Source organism: Solea solea, chromosome 15 (genome assembly GCF_958295425.1).
Source record: "Solea solea chromosome 15, fSolSol10.1, whole genome shotgun sequence".
Lineage (NCBI taxonomy): Eukaryota > Metazoa > Chordata > Actinopteri > Pleuronectiformes > Soleidae > Solea > Solea solea.
In genome coordinates, this window is record NC_081148.1 from 20,531,010 (window position 1) to 20,555,038 (window position 24,029).

Genomic DNA, 24,029 nt, shown 5'->3' on the forward strand with positions numbered 1-24,029 from the left:
CATACTGTCACAACACAAAACATGTTGGCTTTTTAAAAGGTGGGTGTGGAAATAAAAATCCCCATATTCTATTATCAAAATGATAGACCAACAAAAGAAACTGGACCCAAAACTAAAAGTAAACAATATTATCACATTTCCACCACGCACAACACAGATTTTTCCCAAAAACCCCACAGAAAACCAGCAGAACATGTTGACTCTTTCAGAGACAAAAACCAACTGAGCAGAGAAACTGCAGCCTCTTTATATAACCTCTCAGCCAGACTGATTAACCTCAGCTGTGGGAGAACACAGGTGCACTCAATAGCTCCAGATTAACAAGAAAACCTGTGATCTAGAGCCTGAATCTCTGTTCTTAACAGTTGTACTTTCAGAGATGTGTTTAAAATAAAGGGTTTAAATACTTTCGTATTATGCTCAGGATTAAAGAACAAATAAAAACTCATGTAGGCCAAATGTGAAAAAAGCTAATTACTCTGGATGGGATGAAAGCTGAGGCAGTGGAAGCAAAGCCACATTTATCAGATCTGTGTCACTTCAGCATGTGGTTCTAGATCACATATAACTCGATATGTGGGCATGGGACATGAATGAGAACGATTTTTGTTGCCTTCCCGTGGTAAAAATCCACCAACAGGAGAGCATCGTCCTCTAGAGCTAAATCTCACTCACAAATAGCTGCAATAGCTTTTTTTCCTGCATTTGCCCTATAGAGGATCAATACAGGTGCATCTAATCTCATTTTACATATCCTATTTTATGCTGAGTGGTTTAAAAAAATATGACATTTTCTGTCGATGATGACAAATGAAAAAAGCATGTGTGCCATTTCAGATGCAAGACACTGTCGAATCTGATCTGTAATGAATCAGATTGGAATCAACGTAGCCTTAGAACTGTGATTCCTGCCAGATAATCACCAGTTTATAGTACTAGAGCAGCATTGTTGTGAGTTTGTATCATGTAAATATTTGTAGTGATTATTTAAGCACAAGAGGAGATTTGGGGAGATGCTGGTGCAGTTGTGTTCCGCTCAAGTCGATCTGAGCTTCACACCATCACCATGCCGTTCCACTTTGCTGCACCAGAGCAGGCGCCATGTGGAGAGTCGAGTCGTCTGAGGTCTCCGCCCTCAACTTCTGCCGTGACCTTAGCCTTAATTGAGCTGCTGCGAGATGAAGTCAGCTGAGCGGCAGAGTCCATTAGCACAATTTCCAAGGGTTTAACAAAGGACTAATTATGGTTTCTAATCAAAAGCCAACGAGAGAGAGAGAGAGAGCATGAACAGAGGGTGAGACAGAGGTGGGGGATTAATATGCATAGATTTAGTGTAAAGCAACTGGCATCAACATTATTCTAGTCAACTGCACGGCAGTTTGGTGTTGTAAGGAAATTGGAAATTGTGGTCTGGAAGCATAAATTAATGAGAAGACAAAGGGAGATCATGTCTTTGTGTAAGAGGAATCGTGTTATATAAATGTGTTATTCACAGAAATACCAAATATCATATATATCTCAAACTTCAGCTCTGCTTTGCTTTCTCTGTAGTGTCATGACCTGGTCCTGACAGTGTAGTTACACTGAGGTCAGCGACCACGAGAAGAGCTGTAGAGCTCATTTGATGTGGGTTTTAACAAGTCTCTGGACTCTACTACAAGGATGGGATTGTATGTTTTGAGGATGTTGTTGAAGAGTGCTTTTTAAAACAACATTTTCCTTCGAACCACATCAATTTTGTATAACCCTGCATCTTAGTAGTAGTAGGAGTCGAGCTTAACTGTCATTGTTAAAAGACAACAAGTAATTTATGAGTTACGCCTTATGCAAATGTCCTCGCTAATGCAGTAAATAGTCATTTTTACTGTATGTAGTTAGGGGTGAAATTAGGGTGTGGAGGTTTGCAAATATTTACAGACATTACAAACATTGTCAGAGGAAAATATTCATATCATTCATAAGCCTGGCTTTTGCAGGACTGACTTTCGAATATAGCAAAGGAGCGGAAATGTCATGTGGATTTAAGCCTGCCCTCTCCTTGGTTATTGCGGGGTTCTGCTCACGGCCTACTCACTATTCCTGTCAAATCATGAATGTTAAGCTACAGCTTCCTCGGACACGTCTGGCTCACAGCTGAAAGGCCCGTCAGGCAGGGGAGTCGGGGTGTCAGCCGGTTTGAGGGTCGCCAGGTCGAGGCTCTGATGAATATCCTTGGCCACTACTTCATCTGTTCATCTGTTGTCCAAATGTGGGGCGGGGTGCCAATGTGCGCTTTGCACGTGGTTCCAAAATCTGGGCTTGATGCACACAGTGCGTGTTGGATCCTTGCAGGCTGTGCCCAGGTGTTAATTTGGCCAGATTATCTGATCAAATTATCCTAAAATCTGAAAGCACCCAAGATTGCCGGAAGGTCCAGATCAGGACAGAAATTATCGGCCAGTTATCTTCTAGTGTAAAACTGAACTGACATAAATCACTTTTCAAGTTGTATGTCTATAATGTAGAGTTTAACTGTGTGTGCTCAGTTTTTATGAAACTTTAACAAAGTTTTATATGCTTGCCTTAGGATGGTAGATGAATCGTACTTCGCTGCTTTTATTTCAAACGGCATAAAACCCTTCATTCATCTATTTCCCTCGCTCTCGTTGTGACACAAGTGTGCTATCTCGCTGCATTGATCTGCCTTCTTTTATGAGTGGCTTAATAAAGCGAAGGAGTAAAAAAAAGAAGCAGATTTGTCCCTCTGAGACATCGATGAATCAGCGTGACATCTTAACACCCAAGATCGGGTGAGCCCACCACAGGCCTCATTTCTCAGCCAGGCAGCTGCATCACTGCCACGCAGAGAGGGAGACAGGGCTTTTGAACTTTTAAACACATGGTCAATGGCAACACCAGGCGGAGGAAGACATTTGCATTCAGACACAGCGGTGGTTGACTCCACTTCAGCGGGCATTGCTGAGTGAAGGAGAGGTCAGGGTAATTTACTGTGGATTTCTACAATCAATTCATCAGTCCAGCGACTGATTGAATCACCTTGCACTTAAGACTCCAAACACTGCAGGAGCAGTAAGAACAAACTAGTATAGTGGGCAGCAATTGGTGGCCCTTGGGCCAAAACTGGCTCGCCAGCATAAGTATCTGGCCCAGCAGATGATTTATCAAATCTGATCCTAAATTATTTGCTTATCTTCACAAAAAAAAGAAAGAAAAAGACTTTCTGTTGCTATAATTGACAGTTCACTTAAACTAAACGTTTGAAAACACTGCTGTTGTCATGGAGACAGCCAGGTTTGGGGGAGTAAATGTCAAAGAAGAAGCAATAATTCTAAAAACTGAAATGATGCACAATAAATATTAAAAGGACGAGTACATATCTCATACACATTTGTCTTGGTAACAAGCTGCTGATTAAAGACAACGTCCACATTGTTGTTAGTTTAAGACAGCAAACGTGGGTTTTTCTGTTTCCATCTGAAGACGTTTTAAGACACTCAACAAATAAATGTGATTTGATTGGCTAGCAATAACCCTAAAAGGGATACATTACTGTTCTTAAGTATCAAAAGTCATCTTCTGATATAAAATGTACGTAAGTTTTAGAAGTAAAAGTATTAAAAAGGTGAGGAGTTAGGATTGAGCCATGGTAGCTCAGTGGTAGGGTGAGTTGCCTTTCAACTGGAAGGTTGTGGATTCAATTCCTGGCCTTGTTAGTCTATATGTGTCCTTGAGCAAAGATACTTAACTCAATGTTGAAGTGTGTGAATGGGTATGAAATATCATCAAGCTCATCAAGACTAAAAAAGCGCTTTATAAATACTAAAATGACGAACTCTTCTGATTTGATACATTTTGATACATTGGTTACATTACAACACTGTTGCTAGCCCCTTCTGACACTTAGAAAGTCAATTCACACACACACACACACACACACACACACGCACACACACACACACACACAACGCGAGCAGAAAGAAGCGACGTCCAGAGCCACAATGCCGTCTGGCAACGCTCGAAATGAATGAGGAGTGTTTGAGTTGACGCCTCCGCCCGCTTACATGCGAGTCAGCCGTGAGGATCTCTTGGATTTCACAAAGCTTATCTCAGCCAGAGAGGCCAGGTAAATGATGAATGGACACTTTCCGGCAAATCAATGGTTGCAGATCAATAGCAGACACTAAGGAGATAGGAAAACACGCTGAGTCCACACTCAACAAGGCCTGGAGTTTAATACCTCGTGAGGCTATTGATAAATATCGGGTGGCCCACACACACACACACACACACACACACACAGGTTTGCACAGCTATTCTTAAGGACATGCATTGACTTCCATTCAGTTGGACAGCTTAAACAAAGCCTTATCAAAGGTTGATTGCCAGCACCTTGACATCTCCAGCTGCAGATGGACAATGCAGCAGCTCTTTTATTATTCCTTTGAGAACTCTCTAACACATTGTTACTTTATAATTATGAAACAGAGCAGCCTCTTCCCCTGACACATATGCCCAGCTCTCACATATCTTGTGGACTACAACAATCCTCAGCCTCCAAAAGCCACCGTAACCCTCTGGGTATGACTGCAGCACTTCTCACCTTCACACTCCACAGGTTTTTCGAGTGTCACTCCTTCCTGTTCGCTCTTCTCAGGCCACCAATGGCTGTTTAATTCAAACCCAACATTCTAGGCCATGAAGCAACAGTAATGTTGCTATTATGTAATCACATATCAACATTTTAACCTGTGGAGTTGGACACGCACTCTTCGTGATTAATGGCTGTCAGCAGGGACCGAAGGAAATAACAGCCACTTAACAAAGGGCTCGCCTGAGACAATCTACACCGGCTTATATGGTATTTTAAGAACATATTTGCCACTTTATCTCATGTGTAGACAACCTTTTGTGACTGATAACTGAAGTTTGTAAACCGCTCACTCCCCTGCACCAAATTCCATTCCGTTTTTTAATCCACTGCTGCCACAAATTTGGATAGTTTTGGTCACAAAGGTAAATCCAACATATGAACATATTTGAATATATTTGAAGCAGCAGTGGATTTAAAACTGCCGTGTGCACTGATGGATTTTCTGTATGGACTTTGGTGCAGAGAGTGAGGGGTTAACAAACTTAATTTACACTGTTGTGTAACATGTAAATTGTAAATAAAGCTTTGCCTCGCTGAGGCTGTAAATACTAAGCCTTGAGACTAAGCCTTGTTTTCGAAGGTTTGATGATTCGATTCACACCATCAGCAGAATCAAGCGAGCAATTCGCATCTTTTGGACACTTTCTCACACAAAAGAATAAAGATATCAAGGCGGTAATAAGAATACAGCACTGTGGGCGTGCATGCACACAATCAGCCTGATGAAGACATCCAAGAAATTAATAGAAGCAGCAGGATTCAGACAATCCAGCCTTCTAACAGCGGAACATTTGTAAATAAATCTTGTTAGTAGCAAGTAGCTAAAATGCTGGCACAGTGCTGTGTTGTGAACACAGAAACATAAGGTGGCTGCCTGAGCCTCATGTTAATTTAACAGGCTTCCACAGATTACAGCAGTGCCTGCGATGATGATGTTTCCATAGCAACAGGCTCTCTCCGTGGTGCAGGAATCATTTCTGGGTTGACTGTGATTTGCAGCTCAATCTGGTGTTTCTGGGAAGTCTCTCCCACTCTGTTTCCAAAATCCCCCGTTACGCAATCGTGTCCATCAATCCACCTTTTTCTTCCGCCTTATGACATTCGTTTATCTTCAAAAAGCTTCGCCGTGTAATCTGTCTTTGCTCTGCCATTATGTGGAGGATTTCCTTCTGTTCAACCCCAGATTTAGCCACCTACATACTGTACAATTTTTACATTTCTCCTCTGATACTAAACAAACGCCTGCAGCAGGACACCTCTCCTCGGCTCCCTGTGCTTCTGTCTAATCCAATCCAGATTTGCACAAGGTTTATCCCTGAAGATTGGGGATAACAGAAACAGAGGTCAGGGCGCATCCTCGTATAATCAACCCTCTTATCCTTTATTTACACACTCAATCTCTAATATCGTCAGTGCTATCTGGTCTTCTAGGTAAGTAGTCCAGGCTTGTATCTCCTCAGTTACAACAAAATGACCAGCACACCAAAAGAAAGGTGAGCAAAGGTCTGATTTAAACATAAGAGACGTTGTGGGAAAAGTGAATAAATTAGTCAGATATTCACTCTTAAATGCTCCACTCCCACGCTATTCTTCTCTGTGAGCAGGTAACATTAACATTCAAGGGTTGACTGAAAACCTCCTGTCCCTTGAAACACCTCGGGCTCATGCCAAAAAACAATAAAGCTGCTAATGAAAGTAGGAACAGCAGAGTTAGGTGAAACTTTTCCCTGGTTTTATTTCATATTACACATTTGATTCTGTCGATATTTCTAAGCAGAACGAGGCCACTGTTCTTTTCCACAAGCGTGGTCGTACTATGTGTTGATACATTATCAACACTGACTTCACTGTGTCCAACAACATTTCCCTAAAAACCTAAAAACCTGCCTGACGAGCCAGACGCTGGATTTCAGCGATGGCTGCCAGCAGGGACAGCGGATTCCTGCCACTTAACAAAAGGCTACATGACACAATATCTTCAAAATATCTTGTTTCTCACCTTGTGACACCCCTTCATTTTATTGTTTCTAGCAAATGCAAATATCCTTCATTTAACATTAAAACGCCAAAGAAATGAACCAGGTATTATCTCAAATTAAAGGTTAATTATTAATGTGTTTGAACCCATTTTTTTCCCACTTGGCTCAAATTAAGGGTAACTTAAAACAATCATGACGCCGCTGTGTTTGTTTAATTCACATTCTATGACGGAGTCGGATTAAATTTGACCTATTTTATTGTTATTTTGCACATCTTTTACTCATGAAACTTCTAATCGACAGAAACACAGCGAAGAGCAGCGGAGGGGTTTTGTTTTCTTTGACGGCAGTCACTTTGACGTCAACTTTTTGTCCGTTTTATTTATTATCATTGTTTTGGAAATGAGACATGTCTCTCAGATCCACTGTCTGATGATCAAATAACACACTTATCTCTCAGATCATAAACAGTAGATGTTTTGTGTAATTACAGCACTAACAGTCACTATCCTTTGTGATTTAAGCTATTTTTTAGCCATATCACCAGAAAACACCGATTTAATCTATATCATTATATATATATATATATATATATATATATTTATATTTATATAGATATCGCATGATGTAATAAGTATAAAGTTATACAACGATATACATTTTCAGAGTGTGGATGCAGATTATTACTGATACAGGTCTGAGAAGCTGTCTGACAGTGTGGACGAGGAGTCTGCATGCGGGCCCATGCAACAGAGCAGTCAGTCAACCAGTTACACAACCAGCTCACCCGTGACGGGGGGTGGTGGTGTTTAGGATTTGCTTCTCAAATCAGATATCTGTCAGTTTGCTTCGATAATCCCCGCGATGTGGGCAGCGTTATTGTTTTCATCCACCAGAGAGGCACAAAAGAGAGAGAGAGAGAGCATCCTAAGCCTCCTCGCTAAATTATAACGGTGCCATAAAATAGGATAAAGCAAGAGCAGGTGATGAATGAATGCATGATTTACAAGTGCTCCTGTCATAGAGATGAAGCCTGCGGGAGCAGCCTGTGAATAAGCCATATTCAGGTGCACTGTGCTGATGGATAGCGTGGGAGTTGAAGAGAATGGAGTGTGACATCCAGGTCGGACTCCAGGAGGCCTGCTCGGAACAGACAGCTGTGACATATGAGTGTGTTTGGGGTGGTGACACGCGGTCCAGCATTACTGCTATAGCACGGCGTGTGATGGATGAGGAGGTGTGAGATAGCCAGGCTTTACAGGCCTATGTTGGGGGGGGATAAAGGTGTGTTTTAGCACCTCAATCACTTGAAAAGATTCTATTTAAATAAGTAAATGTGTTAGTGAGGTGTTATTAAACTCCCAAACTCTTATCGTCTTTTTCATTAAGTTTGGTAGTGAAATCTTCCATCATGATGATGTAAAGCGGAGGGAAAAGAGTTTTATGTACTGGCACCTTCATTTTGATTCACTGGATCTATATAGAACTTTACCTGATAATAGATAGTACGATTTTACATAAGCATGAGAAAAATGATCTTGATCTGTTAAGCTGTCACTGAGACAACTTGTTTAATGGGATTTCCCATATTAAATTTAAAATGAATGCCAATTCTGTAATCTGGATCGGATCCAGATGGAACTGGAGTGTCTGATCCTGAATCTACACACCACATTTTGTTTAATCAAGTTCTGACATCATAAGAGAGGGATTTCTTGAAAATGTGATCATTTCATCACAGATTCCATCCATCCATCTTCTGCCACTTTATCCTCTACAGGAGGGTCGCGGGGGGTGCTGTGCCAATCTCACCTGACATAGGGTGATAGGCGGGTCACACACTAGACAGATCACTTGTCCATCGCAGGGACACATTGAGACAAACAGCCGTCCACTCACACCTACGGTCAATTTAGAGTGTCCAATTTACCTAATCCCCAAATCTGCACACATGGGGAGGACATGCAAACTCTATGCAGAAAGACTCTTGTTCCGGCCGGTCATGAACTCGAGTCTTGAGTGCCAACCACTACACCAACCGTGTGGCCCTAGATTCCAACCCATCACACACAATCCTGATTGATCTGTCAAGAACTGTAGACAGGAAGTTGGTAACAGTGGGAAAAACTAAAAGGTGTTAGTCGTTTAAAAAATAATGACTCAATTTTCTTTCTTTTTTTCTTGTATTTGTCCCCAGATGTAGACACCACCAAGGACCCATGTCAAAAGGTTAAGTGCAGCCGGCATAAGGTGTGTATTGCCCAAGGCTACCAAAGAGCTGTGTGTGTCAACCGCAAGAAACTTGAACACAGGTGAGTGTGTCTGTGTGTGTATTTATATCTTTGTGAGGACATTTTGACCTTGTAGGGACATTTTGTCAGGGTTTAGACCTGGTTTTAGGTTTAGAACTAGCAATATAGAGTGTCTTATAAAAAAAAGTACTGAGTGAATTTGTGAATCTGGAATTATGTCACAGTTCAAAGTTCACTTTATGAACGAAAATGGTCTATTTTGTGACAATTATTGCTACTTTATATCATATATATACTAAAAACACAATATAAAATGAATGATAACTTTGACTTAACACATAAGAAGACGAAAAACAACACATTATTTTTAAAGCCTGAATATGTGACCTATAAACACACACCCCCAGGATGTCCATGTATTATTCCCAGGGCAATTTACCATAGGTGCACCTGTGGCACAGATCAAATATGCACAATAACAACAGTAACACAATGTCAACACACCAAGGTTTACAGTCTGTGGCTTGTGCTGGCCTGGAATGTGTTTACCTGCCTCGGCTTAAAGAATAAAGCTGGAACACTAGTGCGATATATACGACAGCCTGCTGTTTAATGACGAGCTAATACATCCAGACAACATGGATGCGGTCCGTTTGCCTTATGTTCAGGTTGTTTTTGCTGCTGTGTGTGAATCTCTGAATCAGCACAGCAGTCGCTGTCTCAGCTGGACGTATCGAGGCTGAAGTGTTTGTGTCCTCTGTCCTGCTGCAGACTCAAGCAGCCCACTCTCAGGTCTCCTGATGGGAACTGTCAGCCCTGTCCCATATCCTCCAGTGGGCCTGTGTGCGGATCAGACGGCCACAACTACGCCTCAAAGGTAAACCACAGGGCTCTGACTCAACTCTATATGCTATATTATCTGTGGGGTTTGTGCCTCCAGCTTTATTGTCATAAAGTGTTGTTGAATGATTTTTAATCATATAAATATTATGTGCTCAACATGGGCAGAGAAAATAATAGGGGAACCTGTCAGTGTAATGCAATAAAATTAAATAGCACCACAAGCTGCAGCCTCCAAACTTATCGTAAACTTGAATCAACACCTTTCTTAAACCAGCTAAAGTTGGACATCACCTTATTGATTTACTGCAATTGATGGAATAGACAGCGTTAGTTTTTGTTAGCTGTGCATATGAAACCGTCAGCTTAATGTGGACGAACGCCATACACGCATTATATTGATGTTTTGACAATAAGTATATCACTGCAACACATGAATGTCTCTGGGATGTTACCATTAAAAGGTATAGTTTATTTAATCTAGAAAAAGGGTTCCCATTGTAACTGAAAACTGGCCACGACAGTCAGCAGCACAAATAAAACACCTTTGGGTGTCATGGTAATGAAGTCATCTGAGAGAGAACAGAACACGGAAGCACCTGGTCTAGGCTCATTTACAGCCCCACATAAGAGGAAAGAGTCTCAAAGAGGGTATGGACCCCAGATGCAATAACATGCATGTCAATATCTGCAGAGTTATAGATTTACTTATAGATAGATAGATAGATAGATAGATAGATAGATAGATAGATAGAGAAATCACCATCATCACTCTTTCTGCATAATATTTGTGAATAATTTAATCATGCGGATATCTTGATATTGAACTTTAAAGCTGCTTTAATCAAAGAGTAGTAGTTTTATTTTAATAATAGATTTAAAAAAATGAATATGGTGCAATATAAAATTGGCTAATGAAATATCAGAGAATTATTACTTGACTTTATAGTTCACCCGAGCCCTTGGATACAGGTTAATGTTTAGTTCTGCTCTCACTACTCTCTTGAGCGCTGTTTCCAGATGGAGCGTGCAGCTGCTTTCAACTAAAAATACCAGACAAACTTCACCACCTGCTGAGCACCAAACTACACACACACACACACACACACACACACACAAACCAAGCAACTCGCTGTGGGAGCATTTGTAGCCAAACAAACAGATAATTCCATCCCATCAAGTTAAAGGACAGCAACACAGAGACAAAACGGAGAGTAATATTTTGGACGTTTGTGTGCCAGGTGGCCATCATTTTAATAAATCTAGCTTTTCTTGGATGGAATGAACTTTTTTCATTTCTTTGAAAAGAAAGGGAATTAATTAAGATAGAAATAATCATGGGGTTTGTGTGTGGGGGTGAGAATCATTGGCCGAGGATCTGTACGTCCACCTCAGTGAATGTGAAACATTTATTTATGAACATGTGAATTTCAAATGTACTGTAAGATAACAAATGTTGTGTTAATGACGATTCCTTACCAGCGTCGGTTACACAAATAGTTACCTGTTAGACTCTTTATTAAACACATATGTATAAAAATATGCACATTTATTCACAGCTTTGACTTTCCATTAAAAGTGTGTGCTAACATAATCTAGGCCTGCTCTGCACTGTGGGGTTAAACTGTGAAACTGTACACTGTGCACATTCAGAGCTGAGTGGTGTGAAGAGACTCTCAGGGGCAAACAAAGACGAAGACTTATAATAATGTATGGCTTCAGGAGAACAAAGCGATGGCCTGCAGTGGCGGCGTCCTGGGTGTTTATTGATTTATGCTTTGTCTTTTGGATCACTATTCTTGACCTTGTGTGCACGCAGAGGTCGGAAAATGCCTCCAGGAGCAATTCTCAGACCTGAATTGAGGCGTACAGTGGGTCACTGCATGAATATTTGATCTGTGTTGCGGCAATAACTCATTTTACTTCACCCTTGTGTCCCCTTGTCGATGTCGCTGTTGTGTGTGTGTGTGTTTCAGTGCAAGCTGGAGCAGCAGGCATGTCTTACAGGGAAGGAGCTTAGCCTGAAGTGTTCAGGTCTGTGTCCTTGTCCAACCGCGGCTCCCACTCCCAAAGAGAGTAAACATGGTAAGATGAAACACACAACCAAGATTACAGAAGATTACAAGACATAATCACGCCAGGAAGAATTCACTGCAAAGCAATAGCTAGCTAGGGTTTCCATCCACCGTCTACCGCTTTATCCTTCACATGATGCCAATCCCAGCTGATATATATATCACTCACACCTACGGGCAATTTAGGGCGTCCAATTAACCTCTGCATGTCCCAAAAACACCGGAAACTGGAGAACCCATGCACACCTCACACTAAATTTAAAATAGTTTACCTGCACAAGTCCAGGTCACCTTCATAGACTGCAAAACAATTCTGCTGTACAACCTTGAGGTTTACAATTTGACTGCATTCAGCTGTCAATCACCTGGTGTCCACTCATGTACTGAGCTCTATCCTCTGTTTTCTTCTAAATGGGAGCTTCATTTCTCAAAAGTGACATTGGAGAAGACCTGAAACTAGCGATTGAGACGATTATCTCCTCAGGAAAGTTTGAGTTGCCCCTCCAGCTGCTCAGTCTTCAACTTTCAAAGACTCCGTCTGAATATAATCTACCTCCTCTACATGTGTCCTCCACACAGAGACCTGTACCGGACAGGATCTGGCTGATCTCGGGGAGCGTCTCAGAGACTGGTTCCAGTTACTGCAGAGCAACGCCAAGCAGAACAACAACAGCAAGCCCGGGGCCAGAACCGCTACAGCCAGCACCACATCAGGTTAGAGCTTCTACTTCACCCCACTTCAGAGGACGTTACAGTACTTCAGAACAGCATCCTTTAGCATTTGAAACACTCACTGGTTCGAGTAGATTGCCTTAATTCACACTGTTCCACTGTTTTTGTGCGCACACACAAGCTTCATGCATAACTCTGCCACTGTCTTATTTTTTATAAACATTGAACCTATTTGGTTAATTTTAGTGTGTCAGCAACATCCGAGACAACAAGGTGACAATGACAGACCGTGAAAACAGTGTATGTGAAATGGAGGGGTGGGCTGACCTTGGCTGAAGGTCCTTGTTGTCCTTCTCTGTCCAGGAGAAAAGTATCCACATTTTTCTTCTCTTTTCGGTCGACATGTTTCAGACAAGGCCTTTTAGGTTTGGTCTGATACGCCTAACAGTTGGCATCCCAGCGACCTTAAGTTTCAAACGTTACCAATGACTGTACTTGTTTCAGCCTTTTAGTTTTAAGAAAAAGTTTTACAGAATACAAAGCATGAATAGCAAAGGGTCGGAGCTAAGAAAAGATTGGTCAGAGAGAGTGTGAGGAGAGTGACCAGGTGTTCCCAGTTGAGCTAATCAACTCCGCCCACTTACCTGCAAGACAAACAGGGCAATCAGCGATGGCACACAACAAGCCTCTGGTGGTCAGATTGGCAAGTGTGGAAACTCAAACAAAGAAACAAAGAAACAGACAGACCAACAAAAGCAATACTTCACGCCCACTCCATGGGGTAAAGTAATGACAGAAACGAGAACCAGGACAACACAACAACAGGAGCGCCATCACATTATAAACACACTATAATCGTTTAGTGTGTTTATAATGGAAAAAAAGAAAGAAAATAGAAGCATTTCAGAATTTATAATATTCCGTATAATCCGGTATAATCTCACTGCCAACTGTGAGAGATCACATATTAGATGGGCTTGCTCATAATATGTTCCCTTAAGGAAACTCATCCTGTTAAACCCTGTGAGATAATTAAGAAAATAAATGAATTGGCAGTGCAAGCAGGGGATTTTTTTTATGAGCACAATGGCGTGATTTCATGTTCCCATTTATGCGGTTTCTCTTTTTTGTTTGCAGTGCTGGACAGGAGCCTGGTGGCCAGCTGCAAGGACTCCATAGGCTGGATGTTTTCCAAGCTGGACACCAACAGCGACCTGTACCTGGACCAGGCTGAGCTGGCTGCCATCAACCTGGACAAGTACGAGGTCTGCATTCGCCCCTTCTTCAACTCCTGTGACTCATACAAGGACGGCAAGGTCTCCACCGCCGAGTGGTGCCTCTGCTTCTGGAGAGAGAGTGAGTATTCTGGGTGACAATGTGAGGTGTGACACGTGCTAACGTGCTAGTGCGCTTAGCACACAATGCCTTAAACCAACATCATAATTCTATTGGAACTAACGATTTATCCTTGGTCGTGATGGCTGTCTGTGGCAAACAGGAAACAGCTTCTTCTTCTGCTGAAGGATGTGTGGATTCTAGAGTAAGAAAAGGTTGGCAAACCTGGAGCATTACCGCCACCTACTGGATTGGAATAAAAATCAACAATCATCTCATCATATTTTCGTCACACCCCAAATAATATTTATAATCCTTCAGAGTTTGTAATGAGGGGGTCCCTCGAAATATTACTTATATCTTTAATGGTGGCGTCAGGTGGATCCAGCCTTTGTTCTCCTATGGGGTGAAAGAGGCACTAAAGTTATTCCTGCTGCTTGTCCACAGCCTTGTAATCAAGCATTCAAGCATTTAAAGTAGCTCTGCTGTATGTCCCAGTCTGATACAGAACACACTGTACATGTGAATTCATTTTGAAATGGCAGTAGCTCTTTAAACGTTGATCACATTTAGATTAAAGTTATTTTTCTCTTCTTTGTCAGAGCCTCCCTGCCTGGCTGAACTCGAGAGGATCCAAGTACTAGACGGTGGCAAGAGAAAGTTTGGTAGGTATCCGACTCCTCCGTAAACTCATTTCAACCCGACTGGGTCGGCCTTTCTTGGTTGAGAGGTTTCATCGAGCAGATGTCAAGCAGGAGGCAGGGATTAGTCCCGGATCAGTTTTTGTGGATTATAACTTGATTCTGACAGACGGCAAAGGAAACCAGCCATGAGTGCAACTCGTCCGTGTCTGTGTCAGCGTGTGAGGGTGTGTGTGTGTTTCGTACGCCTGTCCACACTGCAGGTTTTGGCTGGCTGACTGGGCTCTGAGTCAGGACTCTCCAAGGACACAGAGCAGGGAGGAGACGCTCACATGTTACCTTGAAAGACTGAGCGGCCAATTCAGTTTTTACCATGTGTGACGCTTCTTTCTTCTTTCTCTTGTTTCACAGTACTGCAAAACAATAACAGCTGAAATCGTTTTTTTTAAGCATATTCAGACAAATCCCTTTATTATTAAAGGTCCAGTGTCTCTAAGCTTTAGTGACATTTAATGGTGAAACTGCTCAAATGTGAATTCTGTCCTCCCATTTTCTCTGCTGACTCCTCACTCCTCTTACATGTCAGTTTATTGTGATTAGAGTCATATTCTTTGTTTATATAGTCAGCTTCCACTTTAAAATGCAAAACACACACTGTGAAAACATGGCAGCACAAAATGGACGCCCTTGCCTAAAGTACATATAAAAGGCTTATTCTAAGGCTACAAAAACTGGTTGCAATTTAAAGTGATAATACGCTTATATACTGTAATTATTAGTGGCATATTTAAATAAATGTTATACACTAAACCTTTTAGACTATGATAATTTACCTTGCTGAAGAGGAAGTTGCATTTTTTAACTCAATCGTACTGTAAGTTCAGGCTAATTTCATATTCTCTGCAGCCGTTCAGAACTGAAAACTTTCCAATCTTTGGTGAGGATTAACTGGCCGCCCCTCAGCACACCCACACGCCCGGCTCCAACACGCTGCAGTATGCTGACCTGATGCCTTTTCATCCCTATCTCGCTGCGAGACCACATTTTTATTCATGGAATATGGAATCGTCTGGCACATAATGCAGACTATATACTGCATGCATTACATTTCCACTGGGCGCATGTGTGATGAGGCGTGATGCAGCGTGTTTATCGGCCTCTCTCTCTGCCGTCGTTGGGGTTTTGTTGGGGTTGTCCTGTTTTTGTAAGGTCAGGTCGACGCTTGATTTATTTATGCGTGTCTGTGTGGACGCCAGGTCGATTCATCCCGAGCTGTGATGAAGATGGCTACTACAGGAAGCAGCAGTGTGACAAGGGAGAGTGCTGGTGTGTGGACCAAAGCGGAGGAGAAGTCGCCGGATCTAGGATCCGTGGCAAGCCAGACTGCGGTGAGTCCACTGTGATTAACACCATTCCTATTGTCAGTGGTTGGTCTGCCTTGTGGTGTTTTGTCACTCGTCTGTGAATTGTGACCTCACACATACACAGGAAACAAAACTAGTCTAATGGTGCTTTTCCACTATATGGTTCTAGCAAGACTCACCTCGACTCTCCGCCTCCTTTTTGGCTTTTCCATTAAGGACAGTATCTGGTACCTGGTGGGTTTTTTGGTACCTGCTCTGGCGAGGTTCCAAGTGAACTGACCCGATACTAAAATGTGACATCAACAGACTGCCAGCTACTGACTGGTGATCAGAGCGCGACACCCGATACAGGAATCAAACCCAACAATGCCGCACTGTAGATCAGTTAAAAAACAACAACTTAAAAATGGGTTAATCTCCAACCTCAATATTTACCAGCCGGTGTTTGTGAGCCAAATCACTACCCGTCAGTCGTACTTTGGTTCAGTGACTGTCACACAGAGTCTGAGCGCCGGTTCTGCAGGAAGTACTGAACAAATCACCAATTCTAATGATTCAGTACACTGAAAAGAACTCAAACTCGAGCTAGTACTAGAGCTGTACACTGGAAAAGCTCCATAAAACAGTAACAATAAGGATAATGTTTGTATTTTTTTACTTCAGTCCCTTTTTAAAAAGATCTTTCAAGCTAACAGCCGGAAGATGACGAGTGTGTACTTGACCTGAAGTAAATGCCAATTAAACTGGTCCAAAACTCGTATAAACTCAGGTTCAAACTGTTTGGTTTTTTTAACCAGTGGGAATGGTGTGTACATTTCAGCTGCCAGGATATACAGTATTCATTTGAACCTGGAAGCAGAATACAGCACAGAGGGAAACTCTGCTGCTGTGGACTGGCCCACTTCTGCACGTGCAATTTCACACAAGGCCTCCTTTATATTTAAGGACTGAGGCCCACTGCAACATAACTCACTGCAGGGACCAGTGCCACATTCATGTGTCCGGAGTCATTTGCATTCTAAAGCACTGCATGTCGCTGTGAGAGAAGTCTTTGAAGATAAATGAGGACTGTGTGGACTGAACCCATCGCCTGATAAAAATGGTTCCCCTGGCAAGGTTTAGAAATAGCTATTAAAATCCAGACAAAGTCAAACACATGCCCCCTTTCCTTGCAAGTGCAGTTGGCAATTTTAAATTGATATCTGCTTTCTGCCTAATTGTCGGAGAACGGACTCCAGAACAACTGAGTGGGAACAGAATGTATTACAGTTTATAAGATGAGTGGTGAATAATTCAATCTTCACTGTCCTGCATGTTTTCTGTCCATCTTATTCTTTTACAGACGATGAAATGGCATATTCAGGTGATCTTGGCAGTGGAGTTGGATGGGAAGACGAGGAGGAGAAAGAAGTCGAGGACACTGCAGAGGAGGCTGAAGAGGAGGAGGGAGAGGTGGATGATGGGGGCTATATCTGGTAAAAAGGCCAACCGTACATGAGCTTCTTGATTGTTCCAAATACACACACACACTCACACACACACACTAACACAGAAATCCTGAAAGGAGATGGACATGGTAAAGCTCTCACACGCCGAACAACAAAACGCGAGGGAAACAGTTGTGTGGGTCAGGAGAGGGAAGATGAATATTTTGGGAATATTTAATGTAACAGGAAATTCTTATAATGGGAAAGAGGGTAGGGGTGATTATGGGTGTGGAGTCAAGAATTCTGTCCCTCATACTTGTGAATCTTTGTTCTCTTCTGTTGTATGTCTTTTGAACTATCTTCAAGCAGTTTTTAGCTAAAGCATAGAGGAGACTTTAAGCAGTTGCAGGTGCTTGTTGTGTGGTTACAGTGAAAAACAAAAAAAGAAAAGAGAAAGATGAGGGTGCATTTCAGTAGTCTGACCTGGCTTCTCTTTTTTTCGCTAGTTAACACAGTTTAGATAAGAGTTTTGGTGTTGGGCAGGACACCAGCGACAAGGAGAGGTTCCCACATTAGAATACAGGAAAATGCCCTTTTTTTGACTTTATTGTTTACATGTCATTTGCTTTGGCTCATATATGACAGTAGTGCTCTGTCTCATTCAAAAAAAACAACAACATTTCTCACGTCTATCACTCTTTAGCTTGTATATAATGAGTGTATCAGAAGGTCGTCACCTATTTGTCCTGTTATCAATGCCTGGAAAGACTGGTGGAAAACACTGCGTAACTGACAAATGTACATCGTGTCATAATGTGGATCAATTATTGTGTTTAATAAAAAAAGATTAAATGAAATAAAACTGGTCTCTGTGGCCCAGCTGGCTACCATACACCTGCATGTGTCCTCTTTTTCTCTCTTTGTTCTATTATGACTGATGATGATGACTGGCATATTATAATTATATAATTATAATATACTTTATTAGGTCTCTATCTATGCTAAAGAGTCAGTTCAGATACAACAGTGCTTTGATTGAGATGCTAAAAATATACATTTTGTGACGTATTGTCATCCTTCCTCGCGCAATACGAGAATCGGCGCAAATATCGATGTTTTCATTAATAAATGAAGGCGCGCTAAAATAAACAAATACATGCAGTGTATTGCTTTACATCATCACAACACCTGTGCTCCAGAGCAAAAGGGTTCCTCGAGCAGGAAGTCAAAGATTTCTCAGCAGAATAAATAAATGCACATTAACTGTATTTTTTCCTTGTGTAAAAACAAATCTTTGATTCTTACAGAACTGGCGTGTAAGAATTAGTGATATCTAATGGTAAGATTGCATATTGCAACCAATATCGGACTCCTTTTGCTCATTTGGACACGTTTTCCAAGTGCATTAGGCAACTACGGTGGCCTTTGCAGACCAGAAAGTAATTGTGCTTCTTCCTGCACAATTACAACTGCACAAGATGGCTGCCTGTAAAGCAAGGCCCCTGACTTAAATAACCATAAAAGGCTTCTTCTAAGGCCGCAATAACCAAAAGATTATTTTAAAGTGATTACACACTTATACAAACATACTAATGGGAAGTATATTCAATTTCTGCCAATAAGCCCCCTAAATATAACACATTTAACACGTCTTATAAATCAAATGATGTGATATGATGGGTATTTGGGAGCCTATAATTGTGTCATTTTGAGCGGGCAGATAAAAATAAACAAATTTATATTTCATTTTCTGAGTATTCATGGCAAAACTATAATTCTAGTACATTCTAGTAGACCATCATGTGACTGTAGTTCTCAGGAGATACCATTTCAAAGACATTAATCTCCTGTATGTGACCTTTTCTCAGCAGAGCAAACCTTATTGTTGGCGTTCTCCTCCCTCTGCAGTGCTGTACGGCTTCATGCTATGGGAAAGTAGCAGAAATGAGATACAGTCGCAGGTCTGCGTATCAGCACTTCTAAAAGCACAATGCCTATAGAAATCTCCTCAGCCTCTTCGGGACATTGCTCAAGCCGCCTGTACACTGTAAACTATTCAATCTTTGGAGCTGTGAAATACAAACCTCACACTGGTATGTGACACACACATCTTCCGCAGCGGCGACCGAGAGAGCTCGTCTTTGTAAAAACTGACAGTAACCAATCTTCTGAAATGTCCTTTCTCAGTTTCATGTTTCTGTGATAATGGAAATCAGTACCTGTAATGTCCCGGTGGGTGAAACCTTAAATGTGTGAGCTGTGAGCAGGTTTGCCTGCTGACAGATGTCTGAATATGTGATACTGACAGCGCGTACCCAAGGGGACCAATCATTTTCAGCAACCTGTCAGCTCATCATGCTAAATATTCCTCTTGCTTGGCTGAAACTAGCCATATAAGAGACAGGTTTCAATCCAAACAGTGTTTTCTATTAATCTAAGTAAGGACTAAGACCAAAACGTGTGTGTCTTTGGTGCTTCAGCTGTGTTTTAGTTTGGTTAACTGGAATAACAGTGTACAGAACACTCAGGGTGAAATTAAATGTTAAAAGAATAATTTAATATGACAATTAAACAATTGGTATAGTATTAAGATTACATTTTATATATATATATATATATATATATATATATATATATATATATACATATATACATATACACATACACACATATATATATATATATATATATATACATATACATATACATATATATATATATATACATGTATATTCCATACACTGTTTTAGTTCCCTCCTAAAGATCTGTGAAATATATATTTAAAAACACCACTATTGTTTCAAGAGATACACAAATTAGATTTGATCATCTAAAAATGATTTTTCTCATAATCAACCAGCTGATTTTTGATCCTCAGTTAGAGTTTGCTCGCCTCCTGTAGCCTCCACACATGTACAACTTGTTTTTCTGTTGTGTCCAGTGTCCTGAACACGTTAACCTCCTGTGTCTGGTGAAAGCGCTGCAACAATCTCTGGAAAACAGTCACCGGGATGCTGAAGTTGAGGTGCGGGTAGGTCACTTTGGCTGCCAAGTCTCTTGTGTTGCTGGACACGATACCTGCGAAACGGCAGACAGTCATGTACTCTAGTTTAACGTGCCACTAAAAAAGTCTCCTCTGATTTTGCCACCACATAGAAAATTTTGTTAAAATTCTAATCTGGAGTCAAATCTTAATTCAATTTCAAATCTTAGCCCTAACCAGTTCCTCAGAAATGGACCAGGTTTTTGGTTTCCATGACGCCTACTTGCCCTGACAAGGTCAGTGTTTAACCCAAGTGGGTGAACGTCACCTCAGTGGTAAAACTTGGTAAAACGCATTTAATGACACAAACACAGTCCTGCTCTTTCTCACTCTCTCTATCAGTGGTGCCTGCAGCCTCACCGCAGCAGGAGTCTGCTCTTTGGGAATTTTAAATCAAGTGGCAGAGATCATCCAGGGAAGAAGCATTTGTGGGACAAAGACATCTCAGCTAGTTCAACTGAAGTTCACCAATGGTTTTTCCATTGTTATGGTATTTGAGGCGGAGTTATGGCTCATGTGTCATATCTGCATATTTTTAGACAGGCCTAAAAAAAAATCGAAGCAGAAATGACTCCATAATTCTTTACATAGTTGTCATTTTTTTCCCACATGTTCTCAGCCACTGTTTATTAACATATATACAGTGCAGCAGTCTGTGGTATACACCCTCACAGTGGCACACTGGTACTGTTTCCCTGCTGTGGTCACCATGTGCCCTCCACTGATCAAAAAGAATACAAGATTTTGTTGTTGCAGGGTTTCTTACCAAGCAGCTCTCCTGTGTGTGTCCGCACCACAGCGCCCCCGCTGGCCCCCGCTTGTACTGCACAAGTGGTCTGAAGCATGACAGGCTGTTTATCACGGCTGACGGCTTTAGAGAGGACGCCACTGGTCAGGGACGGACCACAGCTCCGGCCCAGTCCACCATATCCCACCACAACGACAGATTCACCTGAAGGAAGACGATCCGAGGCAGTGTAAAGAAACAAATGTGTTTTCTTTGTTGTTGAAACTGTATCAAGGGTGTTTTTCAGTGGACAGATAAAAATCACACCTGGATTGAAGCTCTGAGCCATTCGAGGGACCACAGCCTCAAGGACGGAGGATCTGAGCCGCACCAAAGCCAAATCATAGGGTGAAGACGCTTTAGTGGAAAACAGCACGTCGCCCACACTATCATAGACTCTGTGAAATTGAAGTTTGTTCCAAATCAATTATATAAAATACAATTAAAAATAATCATCTTACAGCAAAAGGACCTGTTCCCACACAGGTGTTTTCAGTTATTCAGGGCAGGTTATTTTTTTTAATTATCTAAATGAGGCAAATCTGGTAAAATAAAGTTGTTATAAATATTATTTCAGGTTGGGAAGATGCTTACAGTTAACATACAGTCACCAAAGTATTTGGCAGAGTGAAAATTCAAGGATTTACTTGAGTTATTAAACTGTGTGGGCAAATGTTTTACTGAATACTGGTGTCTAACGAAATACACTCGCAAACAAACTATCCACTATCCTGCACACAAGGTGATTACAATATCTGGATTACTGTAATTTATAGAAACAAGTGCAGTTACTGCTTCTGTTTGTGTTCTGCCACAGGTGACTGTGTCCCCTCTGCATGACAGACATTTAACAGCTGTAATTAATCAAATTAATGATATAACAACTGAACAGAGCCGTCGTTAATGTGATCAGTAACACCTGTGGTTTTCCTGATAAAACATTAAATTTTTCAATTGATTTACATTTTGGTTCAGGGAGGACATTCTTTAGTATTGGAGATAGGATTTGTGATCATTTATTTCTAAAGCACTTAACTATGTGAGATATTATCAATATGTTTATGAATAACCCTATAAAAATGACAGAACCACCTATAAACATACTCCCTGGTTTCAGTAGTCTCCATTGCTTTCAAATTTGATTTACAACCACTCGAGCAATAGTTTTCAAGGATTCTGATAGTGACACTGACACAAACTGTGTGTGACCCATGTACATGGCAATGACTGTGCTTACACTGTGGGAAAACAGAGGTTTTGCTATGTAAATTGTTTGTGATTCATGTTTTTGTGTGTCTACTAATTAAATCTTCACACAAAGAATGCATGTGGACATGAAGACAGTGAAAGTGTTGTCACCTGTCCCTGTGGTGGAACTTGAGGTTGACCGTAGACTTCCCATTGACAACATGTCGGCAGGTTAGAACCAGACGAGGGGTGACAACTACCCCTGAGCCCCAGAACTCCCCGCTCTCCACAAAGCAAACAGTAGGGTATTTAACCGCTTTTGACTCGTGGGCTGTGGTGGTCATCATTTGAAGGCCTGTCTCTCCCTGATGGAGACAAACATCACAGAGTGGATCTTGAGAGTTCGAGCAGCGGAGGATATTCCTGAAGATGGAGTGGACAGAGCAGACCAGACTGAGGCCTATCCACTCGTTGGCCTTCCAGCCGAATGGAGATACGATGAGCCCGATGAGACGCACGTCGTCGGCACTGCCCATCAGAAACAACCCTCCACCCTCTGTGCCTGGCAAACAGCGGGCATCTGTGAGGATGACAGCGTTGTCCTCTCCAGCCAGGTTACTGATGATCCCTCTGCTGAGTGTGCTGATGAAGAGGTCAAGGCAGAGGGAGCCGAAGGGTGAACCACATGCAACAACATGGGAGCCCTTCTGCAGAGGTGAGCTGCTCTGCCAGGGGATGGTACCAGAGTCTGGGCTGCTCCCGACCCCCACACCGGTCTTGAGCACAGCGAACCAGCTGAGGAAGTGAGCATCCCTGATCAGCTCAGCATCCTCTTCATCACCATGGAAACGCCACTGCTCAGCCTCCCGGAAAAGTGCCTGGAAAGCTTGTTTGAACTCCGGGCAGTTCACCAACATAAGCAGCTGAGCTGAAACCTCCTTTTGATGTCGCGTTGTTTTGGGTCTAGATTGTGTTGACTTGCTGGTGTCCAGTGGGAGGCAGACACGGATTTTGAGTTTGTCACTCAAAGTTCGCGGCGGTAGGAAGCTAAACTCGGTGTCGGAGGTGAGAACGTCTTTGTCGGCAATGAAACGTGAAAACGGCAGACCTGAACATATCACAGTCCCGGTTTGAGGGTGGACGATAACTCCGCTGCAGCTCACTGGTTTATTTGCTGATAAAGCCTCCGACAATTTCACCACACAGCAGCACTTTTCTACTTCCTTTATGTCCATATTAGATCATATGGGTTTAGAAGACTGGAAACGTTGGTTTAACAAACAACTATATATCGGTGGTGACTTTATAAAACAAACTGTGTGAGGATAACTATGAATTCAAAACTATTTGTTTGTTCAACTGCCTCTGAGAACTGAAACCGTGTGTACTTGCTTCCTGATTGTGTCTCATTGGTTCACGGAAAGGACCGAAAACAACCGATCAATATGATTGGACAAAAATGAAACACGAGCAACTCCGAGCCAATGGGAAACTTAGAGGCGGGACTGTTGTCTTTTGTTGCATTCACGGCAACTTCTTGAGCGTCGTAGTTTTCAAATATTCCTCATGACTCTCCTCATGGGTAACGATTATTTGAATGTTTTTGGAATAATTTTCGATACGGTTCTGTAGTGTTCAATCATATGTCTCTGCATTACCGGAGACAATGCGGTCGTAGTCTCAGCCGGCCATACGTTTCTTAACAGCGCCACCCAATGACTTGGATGACCAGAGAATGCAGTTTCTAACTTAAAAAAAAAATGAAAGACAATTTT

At 41.9% G+C, this 24,029-nt stretch overlaps 2 protein-coding genes across 2 annotated transcripts in view; one reads left to right on the top strand and one right to left on the bottom strand.

Moving 5' to 3' along the window:
- The window catches only part of spock2 (SPARC (osteonectin), cwcv and kazal like domains proteoglycan 2), a 35,957-nt gene extending 17,829 nt beyond the window's left edge, over positions 1-18,128 (top strand). Inside the window, exons 3-10 of the mRNA XM_058652402.1 lie at positions 8,828-8,942; positions 9,654-9,759; positions 11,699-11,807; positions 12,377-12,511; positions 13,607-13,825; positions 14,407-14,469; positions 15,702-15,833; positions 17,152-18,128. Of these exons, the coding sequence (XP_058508385.1) occupies positions 8,828-8,942; positions 9,654-9,759; positions 11,699-11,807; positions 12,377-12,511; positions 13,607-13,825; positions 14,407-14,469; positions 15,702-15,833; positions 17,152-17,288 (1,016 nt within the window). The 3' untranslated portion in view covers positions 17,289-18,128. The remainder of the gene's footprint in view (positions 1-8,827; positions 8,943-9,653; positions 9,760-11,698; positions 11,808-12,376; positions 12,512-13,606; positions 13,826-14,406; positions 14,470-15,701; positions 15,834-17,151) is intronic.
- A 1,847-nt stretch (positions 18,129-19,975) lies between these two features.
- On the bottom strand, positions 19,976-23,860 carry tysnd1 (trypsin like peroxisomal matrix peptidase 1). Its single transcript, XM_058651857.1, has 4 exons — positions 22,426-23,860; positions 21,334-21,464; positions 21,046-21,231; positions 19,976-20,314 (listed from the first exon to the last, which is right to left on the bottom strand). Exons 1-4 carry the CDS (start codon positions 23,487-23,489, stop codon positions 20,115-20,117), a joined length of 1,581 nt encoding a protein of 526 aa, XP_058507840.1. The 5' UTR covers positions 23,490-23,860; the 3' UTR covers positions 19,976-20,114.
- Positions 23,861-24,029: the final 169 nt, after the last annotated feature.

Excerpts from the sequence above, each read along its gene's own strand:
- tysnd1 (XM_058651857.1), bottom strand. The coding sequence starts at position 23,489 with ATGGACATAAAGGAAGTAGAAAAGTGCTGCTGTGTGGTGAAATTGTCG. Across the intron at positions 21,465-22,425 it reads AAGTTCCACCACAGGGACAG|AGTCTATGATAGTGTGGGCG; the intron begins GTGACAACACTT and ends TCAATTTCACAG. Across the intron at positions 20,315-21,045 it reads ACACACAGGAGAGCTGCTTG|GTATCGTGTCCAGCAACACA; the intron begins GTAAGAAACCCT and ends GCCGTTTCGCAG.